The sequence below is a fragment of the Chaetura pelagica genome, unplaced genomic scaffold (assembly GCF_000747805.2).
Source record: "Chaetura pelagica isolate M959 unplaced genomic scaffold, ChaPel_1.0 scaffold655, whole genome shotgun sequence".
Classification (NCBI taxonomy): domain Eukaryota; kingdom Metazoa; phylum Chordata; class Aves; order Apodiformes; family Apodidae; genus Chaetura; species Chaetura pelagica.
This window is the reverse complement of record NW_009953225.1, coordinates 768,390-786,049: the sequence shown is the minus strand read 5'-3', so window position 1 is coordinate 786,049 and position 17,660 is coordinate 768,390. Positions and strand designations below refer to the sequence as shown.

At 42.7% G+C, this 17,660-nt stretch overlaps 1 protein-coding gene across 1 annotated transcript in view; it reads left to right on the top strand.

The window, feature by feature from the left end:
* The window catches only part of HMCN1 (hemicentin 1), a 193,881-nt gene that overhangs the window by 137,934 nt on the left and 38,287 nt on the right, over positions 1–17,660 (top strand). The window contains exons 51-65 of the mRNA XM_009997856.1: positions 221–394; positions 1,582–1,695; positions 3,111–3,256; positions 5,217–5,367; positions 6,078–6,281; positions 7,314–7,427; positions 8,851–9,038; positions 9,869–9,965; positions 12,762–12,923; positions 13,978–14,091; positions 14,242–14,444; positions 14,664–14,745; positions 14,875–15,006; positions 15,227–15,376; positions 16,895–17,054. Of these exons, the coding sequence (XP_009996158.1) occupies positions 221–394; positions 1,582–1,695; positions 3,111–3,256; positions 5,217–5,367; positions 6,078–6,281; positions 7,314–7,427; positions 8,851–9,038; positions 9,869–9,965; positions 12,762–12,923; positions 13,978–14,091; positions 14,242–14,444; positions 14,664–14,745; positions 14,875–15,006; positions 15,227–15,376; positions 16,895–17,054 (2,191 nt within the window). The remainder of the gene's footprint in view (positions 1–220; positions 395–1,581; positions 1,696–3,110; positions 3,257–5,216; positions 5,368–6,077; positions 6,282–7,313; positions 7,428–8,850; positions 9,039–9,868; positions 9,966–12,761; positions 12,924–13,977; positions 14,092–14,241; positions 14,445–14,663; positions 14,746–14,874; positions 15,007–15,226; positions 15,377–16,894; positions 17,055–17,660) is intronic.

Genomic DNA, 17,660 nt, shown 5'->3' with positions numbered 1-17,660 from the left:
GACCTGCACTTGACAAAGGCTCAGGGGGGATGGAGTCCACCAGCCCTTGACTGCAGGACAAAGGATAAAGCCAGATGAATGTGGTTTGCCTCTGGGTTTCAGTGCACCTCATAGGAATGCCTTCCTCAAGGCTGCAACCAGATTCCTAGACTGAACAGAGAATAGAAAACAGAGTTTTCATAGAGGTTCTTGCTCTGGTTAATGATTTTGTTGTTCACAGTGTCTCCAACCATTGTGGGTGCAGACAGCCAGGGAAAGGCAGAAGATGTCACTGTAATCCTCAACAGCCCAACATCCTTGGTGTGTGAGGCTTACTCATACCCTCCAGCTACAATCACCTGGCTGAAAGATGGTAATCTTTTAGAGTCAAACAGCAACATCCGCATTTTGCCAGGTACATTTTTTCCATTGCTATTGAGAAGTAACATAACACTTAATTCTTTCAGCATTTTGTTTCCTGTTGCAGATTTATTTTTTTGTAAACCAAAGGGTGTATTTCTATTGAGTGCAATGTTTGTACTTTTGTAGCATTTCCCATTCCAGTATTTTCTAAGTGCTTCACAGTTAACTGATGATTAACTTGTATTTTATTTGTATTTGGATATTTATCCTTTTGTTCCATAAAGCTAAATGATGGCAAACAAGTTCATTTGGGTTGATAATGTATGTAAGGAACTTGAAATTAAGTATGGAAATTAGATGGAAAGAGATATAAGCAACGATAGTAGTAAGAGTGAGGTGGCATTTTTCTAGGTTGTTAGTAGTTTGCCATTTTTAATTTGTGGAGTAACTCTTACCTGCCACATGTGTGGAGGTGGGAAATGGGAACAGGCTTCCCTGGTAGCATGAAGTGCTGTAGATGAACAAGTACTTCAGCATTGTTAACTGCAAGTGTTCAGAGGAAGCATGAGTCGATATGGATAGTGAGGAGTTGGATTCCTACATGGGGGGACAACATCTAGGAATGCTGTCTGAAAAGAGCTGCAGCCAAAGTAAATAGTGGCTCACTACTGAGAAGGCAGACAATATAAATCATAAATAAACAGGATGCTATGGGAAAGAAACTGAAGCATGTCAAAGCTGTAGAGGTCACCTGAAGTTTTAAATCTTACTGACTCATTCATGTTTACTCTCCTCACGTTGTGGCTGTTGCCTCCATCCGTTCTTTCCTCCCAACGCTGCGCTGAAACCAAAAGGCCATTTGGAGGCTTCCATCCACTCCTGGATGCTGAATAGGCTTTTTTTTGCTCAGCCTCACCCATTATTCTGCCTTTCACTTTTTCTGTGAATGAAGCACAGAAACCTTAACCACTTCTTATTGAAACATCTTAAAGAAATTTCTTGTACAGAACTATATTAACAAATCTTTTGAGAATCTGTAAGTGACAGGATCTGTGATCCAAAGCCCTGCCACACATTGTGTGCTCATTTGTTACTCAGGATACATGGTGGGAAGCAGTCAGTTTTTCTAAGGGCAGAACTTGGACCAAAGGATGAAATGTACCCTGCAGAAACCATTCAAAAAAAATGGGAAGCAAGAGTACAACATGGATGTGATTAAAGAATTGTGTCTTTTGGCAGGTGGTCGAACTCTGCAGATTCTGAACGCGCAGGAGGACAATGCTGGCAGATACACCTGTATAGCCACAAATGAGGCTGGGGAAACTTTGAAACACTATGAAGTGAAAGTCTACAGTAAGGAAATACTTCCAATCATTTGGGGATTTTTTCATTCTTTGTTTTTTTTCCCTTTGCAGTGTTACCTACCCTGGTGGACACCAGGGTTGCTGTTAGTGGCTTTGTTTAGCAAACATCTTCATTAGTTCATGGCAGCTGTTGAGGAAAGACCCTGGAAAAGTTTGCTGTTGCATCCTTTTCAAGTGCTGCTGTTGGGCTAAAAATCTTTGTGTCACCCAGGGGAAGACATTTAAGAAACATTGATCATGCGTTTCTTCTGAAATGTTATTGGTGAGAATTTTCAAATCAGACAAACCCAACACAGTGGGACATGTGAGCAGAGAATATTGTGAGCAAAGAAACTGTTTTAGAAAAAAGGAGAGGAAGGGACGTGTAACATCTAATGGGAGACTTTTCCTTGAGCAAGGTGAAACAGGAGGATACTATTTTTATATCCTTCCATAAAACACCATATGCACAAAAGCTTTCCCACTCAAGGCACATTGTTCTTTGAGCATCTGTGCCTAATATTCTATTTTAATGCTGAAACTCTTCATTATGGACTCAGTCAAGCATGATTTTTTGTCTTTCTTTTTGTTGTTGTTATATTTCCTGGTATGAATTGGAGTTTGGTTTTCATCCTCCCAGTAACCATGCTGTTATTTTAATTACACTGAGTCCCTAGTAAGGCCCCATTGGATTCAGAATAATGAGAAGATGACAAAAGAGTTCATTATGGAAGTGTGACTATGTAGCACATAAAGCCCCACACCCCTAAGTGCCATTGCAACTGTCAGTTATTGAGGCACTGTAGGCATTAGGGATAATTTAAAATTTCCCATTGAAAAAATAATGGAAAATGCTTTGAAAGCATTAAAAAAAAATAATATTATGAGACCAGGGTGGGGGGTAGCTGAAGAGTTTTGAAATATTCTGTTTTCATGCTGATTCAGAAGGAAACCAGATTTTGCAACACTGGGGTTTCAGCAGAATGGAAATTTTGAGCTTTGACCAGTCACTCTGAGTGTGGACTTCAAACATATGTTTCTCTTTGTTTCCATTAAAACCCTTTTTAATTACTCCACTACACTGAACTTTGTAGAATTCAAGGCAAACACATAATCAAGAACTGTTGCTGGGTAAGGCTGTAGTCAGTTTTGCACGTCTAAAACTGTTGAATAGCTTCATATGTTTTGATATATAATGCATATAGTAAAAATAGTTGAAAATGCATATATATATATATAGGTATATAAAAATAAAAATTCAGCTTTGGGAAAGAGGCAGATTATAGGGGGGATGTATTTGCTTTCCCTGAGGTTATCCTCCAGGTTTTCCCTTTGTCCAGTTAATTTTGTTAGTAAGTCTGGTTAAATTTGTTAATAAGACAGCAAGTGATGAGAGTCCCTCTTGCTCCCTTTGTTTTTGTGCAGTTCCACCCACCATTAAGAAAGGGGGTATCTCAGGGATGGGTCTGTCCCCTAAGGAAGTGAAGATCAAAGTAAACCACAGCCTTACCCTGGAGTGTGAAGCCCACGCCGTTCCTGCTGCTGCCATCAGCTGGTACAAGGATGGACAGGCCAGTCACAACATTAATTCCTTCTGATGGGTGGATTTTGCACAGAAACAGCTGCATATTCACTCTCACTGTTAATCATAGAATCATAGAATGCCAGGTTGGAAGGGACCTCAAGGATCATCTGGTCTAACCTTTCTAGGTACTATTGTAGCTTATATGAGTGTTCATGCAGCGTTCCAGGGTCGCTTGCAGGGCTGAAGTCAGTGGGAAGTCATTTTCCCACTGTCCTGCTGGCAAGATAACCCCTCCTGCATCCTGGGATGTTTGCTGTTGGCCAGAGCTCTGCAAATGGACACCCTTGCTTTTTTATGGGTGCAGTGCTAGTGAGACATCAATGCTGGAGTTCCCAGGGCTGGTCTGTGCTGGAAGGGAGAGGGCCCTTCCTCCAGTGGTGTCCCCTGGTATGGCCACATGTCCCTTTGCCATTAATAGTCCCCAAAGGCCCTGTTACAGAATGGCCTCATGCTTGGTGTCCTTGAGTGCTGCCCTTGCAGAAGTTGCAGAGAGCCTCCCACTCAGCTCTGGCAGAATCACAAAGCCACAGAAGCATCTGGACCCTCTGCAGGGGGGAAGGAGGCATGATTCCTGCCACATGGAGTCTTCTCAACAGCATCAGTCTGGAGGAGAAGCAGTTTGGAAGGGCGATGCCACAGAGTTATACTGATGTGCAGTCTGCTGGGGGCTGGTTTAGCTGAAAAGGAAATGGTGCAACTCTTGTGCAAGGAGGGAGAATGGAACATCTCTTGCTTCGGCTGTTCTTGGCAGGGCACTTGTGTGGCAGGCTGCTGCACCTCTGCAGCTGAAGCAGCTCCTGCTGGAGCTACCAAGCATGCCGAAGCAGCCTGGAGTCCCTGTGTGCACACCCTCTGTCTGGCTGTGGTGTGGCTGTAGTACTAGGACCCCCTGGGGGTACTGATAAGGAAGAGTGATGCTGGGGAGAGTTTAGAGGTCCCCAAAGACAGAGGGTGACTGCGAGCAGCTTGCTGCTGCTGTCAGGGCAGCAGCTTTGTCTTAGGTTGCTTCTGGACAAACGGCTTTCACTCACATCCGTGGACTGAAGTAATTGTCCGCTGCAGGTCAGGAGTTTAGTGCTGACTCCCTAATGGGATCTGTTTTCGTTATTGAGAGATACAGGTTAGACAAGTGTCTGCTGTCAGATGGGTTGTAAATTCTGAGGACAGCAACATCTAATCCTGTATGTCTGTGTGTTGCTGCTGCATGAAGTTTATGTTCACACCACACCCTCACCGGGCAGCAGATCTGAGGGGTCATGGTTGTAGTATGAGTTGGATTGCATTGTTCACCTCATGGAAAACGGGTAGTTTTACACGTGTAGGTTTTCCCTCAGCTCATTGGCTGGACCAGTGAGTTCAGGGATTGAATCAGCCCGATTTAACCTAATGTCATGAGAGCCCTTCCCTGATGGGATGGCACTGCTCTGTTCAGCAGCAGCTTGCAGCTGGGCTTCAGGGTGATGTAACACCCCATCCTCTTAGGAGACCAGGATCAGAAAGGTGAACGTGCAGAGATTATGACAACTGTAAACATAAAAGTGTTTCCAGGAACTTGAAGACCTGTCCCGAGGAGCTGGAGCTTGATCAAGTTCACTCAGGGTTTTTTTGGAGGAGAGGAGAGCTGGGCTGCAGCACCTGCAGCCACAGCTGCTGTCCCAGGACCGTGTCTGAAGTGATGACCCTCAATATTTGGTGTCCTGAGCAGCTGCCTGCTCTGTGGGGGTGGGAAGCAGGGTCTGGCTGGCAGCACAAACAAAAGCTACTGTGTCCTTGGGGGTGTCAAAGCAGAGGAAATACCAAAACATGCCCTTGCTCCCACGTGCCGCCTTAGGGAGGGCTTTGAAACAAACCAAATGTGACCAAAAGAGAGGTGATGTGGTGTTGGCTCCACAAATAGGGCTGGTTCTAGTGCCAAGTGTTAATTTCCCTGTAAAATTACCTTACAGCCCCTCAGCCCTGATGAGCATGTCCTTGTCCAAGCTGGTGGCCGAGCTCTGCAGATTAAGGAGGCCCAAGTGTCAGACACCGGTCGCTACAGTTGTCTGGCATCCAACATTGCTGGAGAGGATGAACTGGAATTTGATGTAAATATACAAGGTAAATTGAGTTCAGATAATGCAATTTTTCTGGTAGCCTCCTTTTCTAATGGATGTTGGAATTCTTTTAATTTTGTGTCCGTTGTACATGCTTGGTGTAATCCAGTGCTTTTGTGTTTTGAGTGATCTTTAATTTATATGTATTTTGTTCCTTTTTAAGAAAGACAGTATTTGATTATTGCATATGACTTATGCAGTGTTTCTCAAGTCAGCAGAATGTCATAGCAACTCTGGTCTTCCTGTAAACTACAGGAAAATGTTTTAATTCTGCTTAAGCTAGGGCATCACATTCTGTTTATCTGTATTGAGTAGTACTTACTCCAGACATTAGCTTCCTGTTGGCCTGCACGCTGTGTGTAAATACCTGGAAACAATACTTACTAATTTCTGAAAATTTAAGCAAAATTAGAACTCAGGTAAAACCAGATAACTTACTATTTGAGTATGATTGTTGATTGAGACCTCCTGGGTTTTGTTATCAGGGCATCTTACACTGTTATTTATTGGTCTTCAGAAAATACTCAGTTGATTGCTCAGTTGTTCATTCCAATGGAAAGAACTAGAATTTTCCTGGCTAATCTAAACTGGAAAGAGGTGTCAATTTAATACACTTAGTTTTTGTTGCTGCTATTCAACAATTACAGTATCTTCACATTAATTTTAAACTATTTCTGCTGTAGAATTCTCATGTTTTCCCCTCCTTGGCTGCAGTTCCTCCTATTTTCCAAAAGCCTTACAAGGAATGGGAAGCTGGTAACACAGTGGATGCAGGGAGAGCTGGAGAAAGCAAAGATGTGATTGTGAACAATCCCCTTTCTCTGTACTGTGAGACCAATGCTGTTCCTCCTCCAGTTCTTACGTGGTATAAAGATGGCTTTCCCCTGAGCTCTAGTGATAAAGTACTCATATTACCAGGTGAGTATTAAAATGTCGCTCTCTGACCTTAAAAAATCATCTTAATGCTAGAATTCTTGTGGTAATGAACATTTCCCCTTTAAAACACTGCATTAATGTTCTTTTCAGACTTCCTTGGCTGGAAGTGTTGCTCTCCAATCCTTGAATTTAAGCTGTTTTCTTCTTTCATTTAGAAAATAGTCCCTAAGATGGTGTCAGTATTGCCATTTAACTTTCATGTGATGTGTTGAAAAATAAAATACAACAAGGACACCTTCTTTCTGATGTGTTCCTGGTTTATTTCCCTGTTATTTGTAGTTTGGCACAATCAGAATTGGAGTAGAAAAGCCTCTTACACAGGGAGTGAGGCATGGAAATAGTGTTTCCAGCAGGAAAATGGCCATGAGTCAATCTCTCATATAGGAAAGGGAGAGAGGTGCTTACAGTACTGAGAGGCTAGAAGGGAGCCTTTCTGCCCAGAGGATGCTTTGGGCTGGTGCAGATAGAGAAGGGCAGTGGTGGGAGTAACATCTTCTACCTATTGCTCTTCTGTTGGGTGACCAATGACAGCTACTCCCAAAGTGTGTTCCTTGTGTCCTGTCTTTTCTGGAGCTATTTGTGTGGCTATGCTTTAAAAGAGTAGAGTGAAAAGCGAATATCTTGTGCACCTATGAGCTTCAGAGGTGAATGATTTCCAGTTTGGCACAGCTTTACCAGAATGTTCCTTTTGCATGTAAGTTCTCTGTCACCTCGCTGAGGAATATTTCTGTTTTGATGGAAGAATAATGTCTGGCTGCATATTGCTGAAGAGCATTAATCCTTTCTGTGGAATTAATTACTCTCTTCTAAGATTTCATTATGAACATTGCTGAATTCCAAGTATCTGCCAGTAGAAAAAGTAGCAAGGAAATAAAAGTCTTCAGTTACTTCTAATTGAGAACAAATGGTGACCATTCATAAATTTGCTTGCTCAGGTCTCTAGTGAAATATGGTCTGGAAATGATGAAAACTGCTGGATGTTGCAGTTAAATCTTGCCTGTGCTTTGCTTGCAGGAGGCAGAGTGTTGCAGATCCCGCGGGCACAGGCTGAAGATGCTGGGAGGTACATGTGTGTGGCAGTCAACGAAGCCGGGGAGGATTCCATTCAGTACGACGTCCGTGTGCTCTGTGAGCTCTCCTGCTTTCCTCCTCCTTTTTCATGACAGGAAAAGAAACTGAGGAAGCACTGTAGTCCAGATGTACCTGGAGTTTATAAATTCTGCATGTTTGTAAGCTACGAAATGGCTGTGCTTACAGAAGGTGCTGGAGTTTTGCAGAAGTGTAGGGAAGTGCATGAAAATGGTGTTAATGTTGTTAGTATGTTTTAGGCTATTGTTGTAGGAGCTCAGTTGTATCATCCAGATAACTTCACCAGAAAGGAAAGCGTATGTGGAAATCCAGGCTTTATCTTGGTATCTCTTGTTCCCTGTCCAGCTTCCACTTAAAAATTCTGAGCTATTAGACTTTTCTCTCTCCTTCTTTTGGTCATAATTTTCTAAAATACCTGCAAAACATTTAAAGCCTTAAGAGAATTGATGATTTAGACCAACCACTGAAAGGCTGAAGAGCCCTTTTTGTATGGTCTGTTAACAAACATTGCACAGAAAGCTTTAGTAGGCTGCTTCCATTGTGTGTTGAAGGTTTATGCCCTGGGGAAACATTTCTCTACCTCTATTTCTGTATCTAACACTGAAAACACTGATTTGTTGTTAGGAAGAGGTCTTGCCTTGAAAGTCCTCTTCTGTTTTTGGTTGGGTTTTTTTTCTGGCAGCAAAAAACATGATCCTTGGGAGTACTGGTTGACAACCAGTTCAACATGAGCCAGCAGTGTGCCCAGGTGGCCCAGAAGGCCAATGGCATCTGGCTTGCATCAGGAATAGTGTGGCTGGCAGGAGCAGGAAGGTGATTCTCCATCTGTGCTCAGCACTGGGGAGGCCTCACCTTGAGTTCTGGGTGCAGTTCTGGGCAAGAAAGATACTGAGGTGCTGGAGCAGGTCCAGAGGAGAGCAATGAGGCTGGTGAAGGGACTAGAGGGAAAGGCTGAGGAGAGGAGAGGCTGAGGGAGCTGGGGTTGTTTACCCTGGAGGAGACTCTAGGGGGACTTTATCATTCTTGATGACTACCTGAAGGGAGGTTGTGGTCAGGAGGGGCTGGGCTCTTCTCCCAGGCAACCAGTGACAGGACAAGGGGGCCTGGCATGAAGCTGCACCAGGGAAGGTTCAGGTTTGATGTCAGGAAGCACTTCCTCATGGAAAGGGTGATCAGACATTGGAATGGACTGCCCAGGGAAGTGGTGAACTCGCCATCCCTGGCGAGTCCATCCCAGTCTTTAAGGAAAGACTGGATGTGGCACTTAGTGCCATGGTCTAGCTGATGTGGTCGTGTTTAGTCATAGGCTGTACTTCATGGTCTCACAGGTCTTTTCCAGCCTCAATAATTCTGTGATTCTGTGACGATGGAATAGCTAAAAAATGGCTTTTCACCTTTTCTTCTTGATGGCACTGGCAGGTACTAAGCCACAGTATTCCTCTCATGTTCTGCTCTTTTGTAGTGCCACCATCCATCAGTGGAGCTGATGGTGACCAGCCTGAAGAAGTGACTGTGCTTGTGAACAAGGTTGCAGTGATGGAGTGTGTTGTGAGTGGCAGCCCTTCTCCCAGGATTGCCTGGCACAAGGATGGCCACCTCCTAGCAGAAGATGACAAGCACACATTTTTGTCCAGTGGAAGGAGGTTACAGGTAGTTCTTGGTGAATAACTGCTTTGTAGCATCACAAACACAAGCTGCCCATAAAGACAAAACTGTTTAGATTTGCTGAGTAGGAGATTCTGTTGTGTTGGTTTTTTTTCCTACAATGTGGTGCAAACCTGTGGAGTTTTTGTCCCTTGTCCCCTGTTGCTCAGCTACTTCTTCCTCCTCCTGTTCAGTTCCCTCAGTTGTGCTGACCCAGCTGTTTGTGGGATCATGCCATGAACCACATCAGTGAAATTACTTGGTTTCAAATGGTGTTGATTTTTAGTGGAGAACAACTTGTAGTTTTCAGTCTTGTCCAGGTTGCCCTAGCAGACTTATATTATTGTGAATTGTACTTTTTTATTTAAAGAAAACAGTGAATTCTGAAGAACACCCCCATCCCCTCCTCCAGTGGATGATAGTGGATGAAACTGATAAACAGCTACAGAGCTGAGCTTACTTCTTTCCATTTTCATAGCATGATCTAAGAATAAAACAAAATATAAACCCCATATAGAATGTAAAGATTTTTATTTAAAATATTTTATGAGTAGTTGTTTTGTTGTTCAATTTGAATCAATTTAATGTGAAAGGTACTGTGACCTGTGGAGGTCTGAGATGCATAATAGATTCTGAAAGGAGCAGCATCAGTGGAAGGTTGGATGCTTCATGACATTGTGAGGGCATTACCAGGAAAACAAATCAAACCAAATCAAACCTGCAGACTCACAGGCCTCAGAGACCTTGGGATCACTGGGGAGACACCAAAGCTTGATATTTGAACAGCAAGTTGCCTTAAATCTTAGCTCAACAATGGTCTTGTTTCTGTTCCTTAGATTTTGAATTCCCAAATAACAGATACTGGCAGGTATGTCTGCATTGTGGAGAACATAGCTGGAAGTGCCAAAAAGTATTTTAATCTAAATGTTCATGGTAAGTGCAATAACCCAGAATTTTCTGGTTGTCTTTCAACTGGTTGTTTAGCTTGACTGTGTTAATTTTAGCAGAGAGCTTAGACACTTGCTTAGCTCTATGCAAGTAAGTTTTCTTACTGGGAAGAGATTGTGATGTGCTAGAAATGAAAGTTTAAATTGCCTAGCAAAGCATGGCTTGTGATGCCCCATGTCTTTAGGTTGTTCCATGTAGGTGGAAATTATTACTGAGGGAGCCTTGTGTAGTGGCTGTGGGTGTTGCTAAGCCCTGAAATAGTTTGTTACTAACTGATAGCAAGAGATATGGCATGGTAAAAGCTGGCTTTTAAAAATGTCTCCTTTAGGTTTCCTTTCTAGGGGTTTTTTTGTTGTTGAGTTAAAATAGGATTAAAATAAACTTGGGGCTGTGACATCACAAGTCTGAAACAATTACAACCCAGAAAATCAGATATTTTTCCATTATTAAAAAAAAATAATCTCTGTACCACCTTCCTTAACCTCTCCTGATAGCTTCAAAAATCAGGATAGCTCTAATTAACATTTCAGAGTTGACATTAACTTCTCTTTTTATTTCTACCCACTCTTCCTATGACCACTTTCAGCTTTCCATTCTGAATTGAAGATGAAATAAGCATTAGTCCCACAAAATCAGCTGCACAATTGCATGCTAAAGCCCACCAAGGAATCCTGGCAGCTACATCTTTACCTGCTTTCCCAGTACTATTTGGAGACTTTCACCACAGTCTTCTGCATGTGACCAGTGTCCTCTTTCCCACCCCTTTTGGAGAGCTATTCTGCTTCTGTATCACATCCTAGGAAGAAGAGCTGTTTTCTCTCTCTTGCTTCACAGCAATCTGATGTCTCAGGTTATTAGGTACAGGAGAAACAGGGTTTCTTCTCATTCACACATGCAGCAAATTTACATACTAAATGGAAGAAATGTATAGTGCTTTTTTTTCACTCAGGAATACAATTAGCCAAAATCAGTGTTGCCATGGAAAGAATGTGCCCTGGAAACACTCTCTGAGAAGTTACTTTCTTTCAGTGGAGTCTATCCAGATTTCCTGGTGTTTGAGTTCTGGTTTAAAATCAAAATATTTCTCTTTTCTTGACATTTCTGGTTTAATTTAAGCTGCTTGTCTCTAGAAGATTTGTTTATAGTGACTGTAGTCTAATACTATTATTTTAAAATAAATACTTGCATGAAGCTTCAATTCTTGCTCAACAGTACTACCAGTTTAGGTTTATTAATCTCTGAGTGCAGTTTCATTTGAAAAATTAGTCTATAGCTGTTCAGGAAAGGACCACCCAGGGTGAAGCACTGATGAAAATACATTATCTCTAAGCTGCCTGATCTTTATTTTGACAATGTTAAAAAAAAAAAAAAAGGTTATTTTCCAGCATTTTTGTATGTTTCTAAAGGAACTGCTTTAATAAATCCAGTTGTAAAAATCTCAACCTCTAGCCTTAATATAGGATAAACTGGTAATTTTCAGGCTAACAGCAGAGCTGAGCCCCTTGCTGCCTCTGTGTGGTACGTTTGTGAGTGGTTTGCACAAGCCATGAAGGCTGCAGAATTTGAAATGTACCATTTATATAGTTCAAGCAGAATTCATTAAAAGACAGCTCAAATTTGGCCTTGTATATTCACTTGCTCACTGTCTCTTGCTGCCAATAATCACATCTGTGGGAAAGTAACTGTGAAAGTAAATAAATGTAAATAACTATAAAATGTCATCGGATCAGAATTCTCCATTTATTCTAGTGAACCATTTTACACTCGTTATCAGGGAAATAACCTTCAGTTATTCCAAGTTGAAAAATATGGACTGAATTCACCCATTTCCATTGAGTCCTCTTGTTTCTGCAGTGTCCACAGAGGAGCAATAAACTTGGGTTAATGACTGGTTTGTGTCATTCAAATGACAGAAAGCAACTGGAGTATTTCTGGTGGATATGGTCCAAAACACTTTAACATTTCTGTCTTTGAAGAAGAGGATTCCATGTGTTCTTTGGAATGATTTTTCCACACAATAGAGCCAAGAACATGCTTTTGCTTTCCTCTTAAGTGTTTTATATATCCACACTGTAAAAACATGGAAACTAAAATGTGGGGTTTATTAAAAGGAAGAGATTTACAGTTATTTCAGTTAAAATACTTCTTGTAGAAGGGTCAAATGTCAAAATATTCTTGTATTTAAAAATACTTGGACTTGTGAGCTTAAAAATGCACCCCTCAGAGTGATGCTTGCAATCCAGAATTTTAAACTGCTTAGCTCACTATTAAGCAACAGGTTTGTCTGGTTAACAAATAACTCTGAACTACAGCAGGAGGAATCAGTTTTTGGTTATCTGTAAAGAGAAAATGGGCTTTTTGCAAGAGCAATACAGTGTCAGGAAAAAATTGTAGATGGTCATCTTACATGTCCTGATAAGGTACATGTAATTGGTCATGCCTTACACAGCAAATGCACCCTCAGCACAGCCTTGTAAAATTGATATTCAGGAAGTGCAGGATCTTTTCTAGGTGAATTAGCATTCCCAAATCCCAAGCATGGAAGGACTGCAGGTGAAATCACCTTAGTGACTCACAGGTACAGGAATGGCCATGAGATTGGCTTCAGTCCTATTTTCAGACACATCCAAAAAGCAGCAGATCCATTCATAGGATGTGAAAGTTTTTTTGCAGCTTGGCACTTTGGTAAACTCAGCAATTCATCTTTTATTTTAGTAAATCAGGATCTTGTGGAGTATTGCCTGTTGATGTGGTAGATACTGTGTGTACTTCTCTTTGCAGTTCCGCCAAGCGTTGTTGGTGCTAATCCTGAGAATCTGACTGTGGTAGTGAATAATTTCATCTCTCTGACTTGTGAGGTCACTGGCTTCCCACCTCCTGATCTCAGCTGGCTCAAGAATGGCAAACCTATCAGTTCAAATACCAACACTTTTATTGTGCCTGGTGAGGAATCTCAGCTATTTCCACAGCTTTTGGACTCAACTTCTGTCTGTTTTGCCTTGAAAAGGGTGATGACCATTGTTTATGGAGCCAGTGTAGTTAGTCTTAGTATTGCTCCAGTGAGAAGACAAGATGCTTGGCCTACTGTGTTAAATATTTTCTTGGCTGTTGGGTGTGTTCACTTCTGAAGAGACCTGGCTGAGACTGAAAGCACTGACATGCACTGTGTGGAAAGGACTAGAGGGCAAGTCAGAAAACAGAGGAGCTCCCATGCAGGTATTATCATGGCTGGGTGGCTTTGACTCACCTGCCAAAGAAATGGTCAGAAAATGGGAGCAAGGCGAAGTTAAACTCTGCTGGCTTGGATGAAAAAAGTAAAAACCTTCCTGCTAACTTCAGAGGGAAACTGGACTAATCCTGGGCCCTCTCAGGCAGGCATCCTTGTGTTGAAGGTTGTCTGAAATGTTTGAAGCTCTGTGCTTGACCAGGCTCCTGGGTGTCTCTGTCAGTTCTGCTCCTGCTGGAGAGCACAGCCCAGGCTCTCAGGTACAGGTCCTGCTGTGGGGCTCAGGTCTGCCTGGGTGCTGCTGGGGCCTGCTTTGCAGCACAGACTGAGGCCTGGGCATGGTCGTGGTGTCCTGGCTGCTGAAGTGCTGGTGCAGCTCCCTCAGGCACAGGCAGTGGGTGGTTTCATGAATGGTGTCAGGTGAGGGTGGGGAGCAGAGGATGGGATAGGGACACAAGGAAGGGCATAGTTGTGTTAGGAGACAGCAGTTAGCAGCTGTGAAAGAAGCAGAACTAAAAGAAGTATTTCTGATCCAAACTTCTGATTAACAGCAGTAAGGAATTTGCCCTAAAATTTTAGTTCTCTTGGCTGGATTTTTTTTTTTTTTTTAGATTAACAAATCTTAAAAGGCAATGGCAACATAGTGCTTTTTTGACTCTGAGGCTAGCTTGGTGCCAGTGCTCAGCCTGTTGGACCTGAGATTTTAAAATAGGTTTTGAGATTGATAAAATGTCCACAGAATAAATCTCAAGCCCTCTGTCTCTACCTCAGGTGCTCGGACGCTGCAGATTCCCCGAGCCAAACTACCAGATGAGGGTGAATACACCTGTATTGCCAGGAACCAAGCTGGGGAAAGTCAGAAGAAAAGTTTCCTGAATGTCCTTGGTCTGTTTTTTGTTTTTTTTACTCTTTTCTGAAGTAATACCTCTTGCTTTGAAGATGCATTATTTCGCATTGATTTTTATGAAGTTGTTTTCTGCCCTCTCACATGCCAAAAAGAAGAAAGGCAGAAGTAACTCTGAGCTTCTTCTGCAGTGCCCCCAAGCATCAAAGACCCCAGTGGGAGCTCTCTGGTGGTGCTGAACGTGCGCGTGGGCAGCCTGGTGGTGCTGGAGTGTGAATCCAACGCTGTTCCCCCGCCCATCATCACCTGGTACAAGAACAGGCGCATGATCTCGGAGTCGGCGCGTCTGGAGGTCTTAGCAGATGGGCAGACCTTGCAAATCAAGGGTGCAGAGGTAGGCCAGGCTGGGGATGCTGCATCTGCTGCTACTCTGCTGCTGTTAAGCAATTGCTCTGCTCTTCCGTGGTGTGCTCTACCAGCTGTATGGAGGAGATGTATTTCTGTCTCTGAAAACCACCTTGAGCTGGCAGAAGCAAAGGCTGTTAATATCTCTCAACTGTAGCATTAAAATAAGACTCCATAATAAGGTTTTCTTAATTCATTTTTGTTTTAGGTTTCTGACACGGGCCAGTATGTGTGCAAAGCCATTAATATTGCAGGGAGAGATGATAAAAATTTCCATCTTAATGTTTATGGTGAGCATACTCTGCATTACCTGCAGTAGTTATTATAGTACCATAGACATGGTAGAGTAGATGGTTCAAAACAGTTTGCAAAAATACTTGGTAACCAAACCATTCTTCCTGCTTCCATTCAATTTACAGTGCCCCCAGATATAGAAGGCCCCGAAGAAGAGCTGGTCAATGAAACTGTCAGCAATCCTGTCACCTTTGTGTGTGATGCTACTGGGATTCCTCCCCCAACATTAGTGTGGCTTAAGAATGGAAAACCAATAGGTAATGTTCTCTCCTGCTACTTTCCACTCTTTTTCAGCCCTTTTGGGGCACCACTGTGCTATTTGCTCTCTTTTTTATTTCATCTCTCCCTAGACAGCCTCTGTTAACTGATTGGAATCTTTGTTCTGTTGGGCTTTGAAATTTTGATGAAAAAATGTCTCAAGGTGCATTTTCTCCCTGTGACCTGGTTTGGAATGACAACTTGTTGATGTATTTTCAGAAAACTCTGATTCTCTTGAAGTTCACATTTTGTCTGGTGGAAGCAAGCTCCAGATTGCTCGCTCTCGGCTTCTAGACAGTGGGACCTACACGTGTATTGCCTCAAATATTGAGGGAAAAGCTCAGAAAAGTTATAAGCTTTCTATCCAAGGTAAGGCACAAGGGTACAGTGAGCAGAAGTGGTTAATGGTTGAGTGCCATGCTGGGTCTGTAGGAGGAACCCTGAGATAATAGACACAAGTAGAGAAGTGGAGAATTTGAACCATCACTTATATTATCTGCAACCAATGTGGAAAAATCATAAAATGGTTTGGGTTGGAAGGGACCTTAAATATAATCTACAACCTCCCCCTGCCATGGGCAGGGACACCTCCCACTAGATCAGGTTGCTCCATGCCCCATCCAACCTACCCTTGAACACTTCTAGGGATGGGGCAGCCACAGCATCTCTGGGCAACCTGGGCCAGGTTAGAGGATTGTAACTGTTAGTCAGCAATTTAACCTCTGATTGTAGGAGGTCTTGAAAGCAATGGGAGAGGCTCTGTGTGTTTGCTGCTGCTTCAATCCTTCCTCCTGCTGCACACTGAAGCTACATTGCTTGGTTGAGTGTGGAGCACCACACATACATGGTTTCAGAAGCTGTGATACCTCTTGTCTTTTTGCCGTAGCAAATAGGAGGAGTTGGCGAAGAAATCCTGGCAGAATTTTCTTACCCTTTTTTTTTGTATCCACTCAGATGATAAACCTTATTTTGGTATGGAATTGTCTCCTGCCTCACTGCCTGTCACCCTTGTGCTGCAACTGTCTTTGGTTTCCTCTCTTCCTAATGCCTCATCCCCATTAATTGTGCTTGTTCCCTCCCATGTCCAACAACACTCCTGGACTTTGGCACCTCTGGCTTCCTGCTATCGTCCCTTCCCAGGCCAGCAGTTGCTGGATGAGGAAGAGGAGGCAGCATCAGCTGTGGCGTGGGTGTGCTGGCCAGCAGCAGCCCAACAGATCTAGTAACTTCCTCATAGCCATCCTTCTTCCAGGGAGCTGGTTTCTCTGTCCCTGCCAACCCCTTGTTCTGCTAGGTTAGGAATTGAGTATCACCCTGCTTGTTTGATCAAATGTGACCAAAGGGGCTTGAAATGCTCCAAAAGAGCTAGGGGGCTGGGAAGTCTTGACTTGCTGGATAGCAGGACTGTCATCTGTGTGCTTTAGGAGGACAGGCTCCAAATGGCTGGTGCTTGGGGCAGAGGAAGTGTGTGGCTGCACACAGGAGTGTGGTGGTCCTGACACAGCAGAGCATCTGGCTGCACTCTGAGCACATGCTCAGGAGCTAAAGAGGCACTGAACTGGGATCTTTAATGAAATGGGATTTTGCCATAGTATTATTTTATGTGTTAGCATTGTTTAATTATTGTTGACATTAAATATAATGGCAAAAATACGTGTGTTAGGATTTTCCGAATCAGCTGTTTTAAGGAACAATTAAAGTAGCTCTGAATTTATCTTAGCACAACCCCCTCTAGAAACAATATAATAATGTACTTTCTAAACTTGATTTGAATGGAGGTGCTGCAACAAATGCTAGTACTTGTGAGCTACTGCAGCTTAAATTGTAATACTTTAGGTTATATTTCTTGCTGATTAATCTTCTCTTTCCTCCATCATGCATTTCCAGTTCCTCCTAGTATTGTTGGCTCTGAAATGCCTAGTGAGGTCAGTGTCCTCCTGGGGGAGAGCATCCAGCTTGTCTGCCACGCCGACGGAGTGCCCACGCCTCGTCTGCAGTGGCTCAAAGATGGAAAGCCAGTTGCCAGTGATGATTTACAAAGAATAAGGCAAGCAAAAATAAGCAGACACTGCAGTCTCTGCTTGTATCATTTTAAGCCTCAGAGGGCCCTCAGAAGGGGGTGAGACTTAGCTTAAACAAGTTAAGAGCATTATAGCTTCTATAAACCCAGTGCACTTTGTTACTACTTTGATAATTTAGTTTTTTGGTGGGTTTTTTTTGTACAAAGATCTGTGTATAATACTTATTCCTTTCTCAGGTAATAAGATCTGTTAAAGTTCATTAAGTTCACTGAAGTTTATTAAGGTCAATAAGTTTCATTGAGTTCCTTTGGAAGGCAAAAATCTGAGAGGTGGAAACATGCTACTCTTGATCCTTTTCCTTAAGGGGTCTTCAAAAGCATAGTTGGAATCAAATCTTAATACAAGGTTAAACAGGACATCTCTAGGAAAAAACTTCCTAGCCTATCTCTAATAATAATAATAATAATAATGATAATAATAATAATGAGAATAAGGCAAGCAAAAATAAGCAGACACTGCAGTCTCTGCTTGTATCATTTTAAGCCTCAGAGGGCCCTCAGAAGGGGGTGAGACTTAGCTTAAACAAGTTAAGAGCATTATAGCTTCTATAAACCCAGTGCACTTTGTTACTA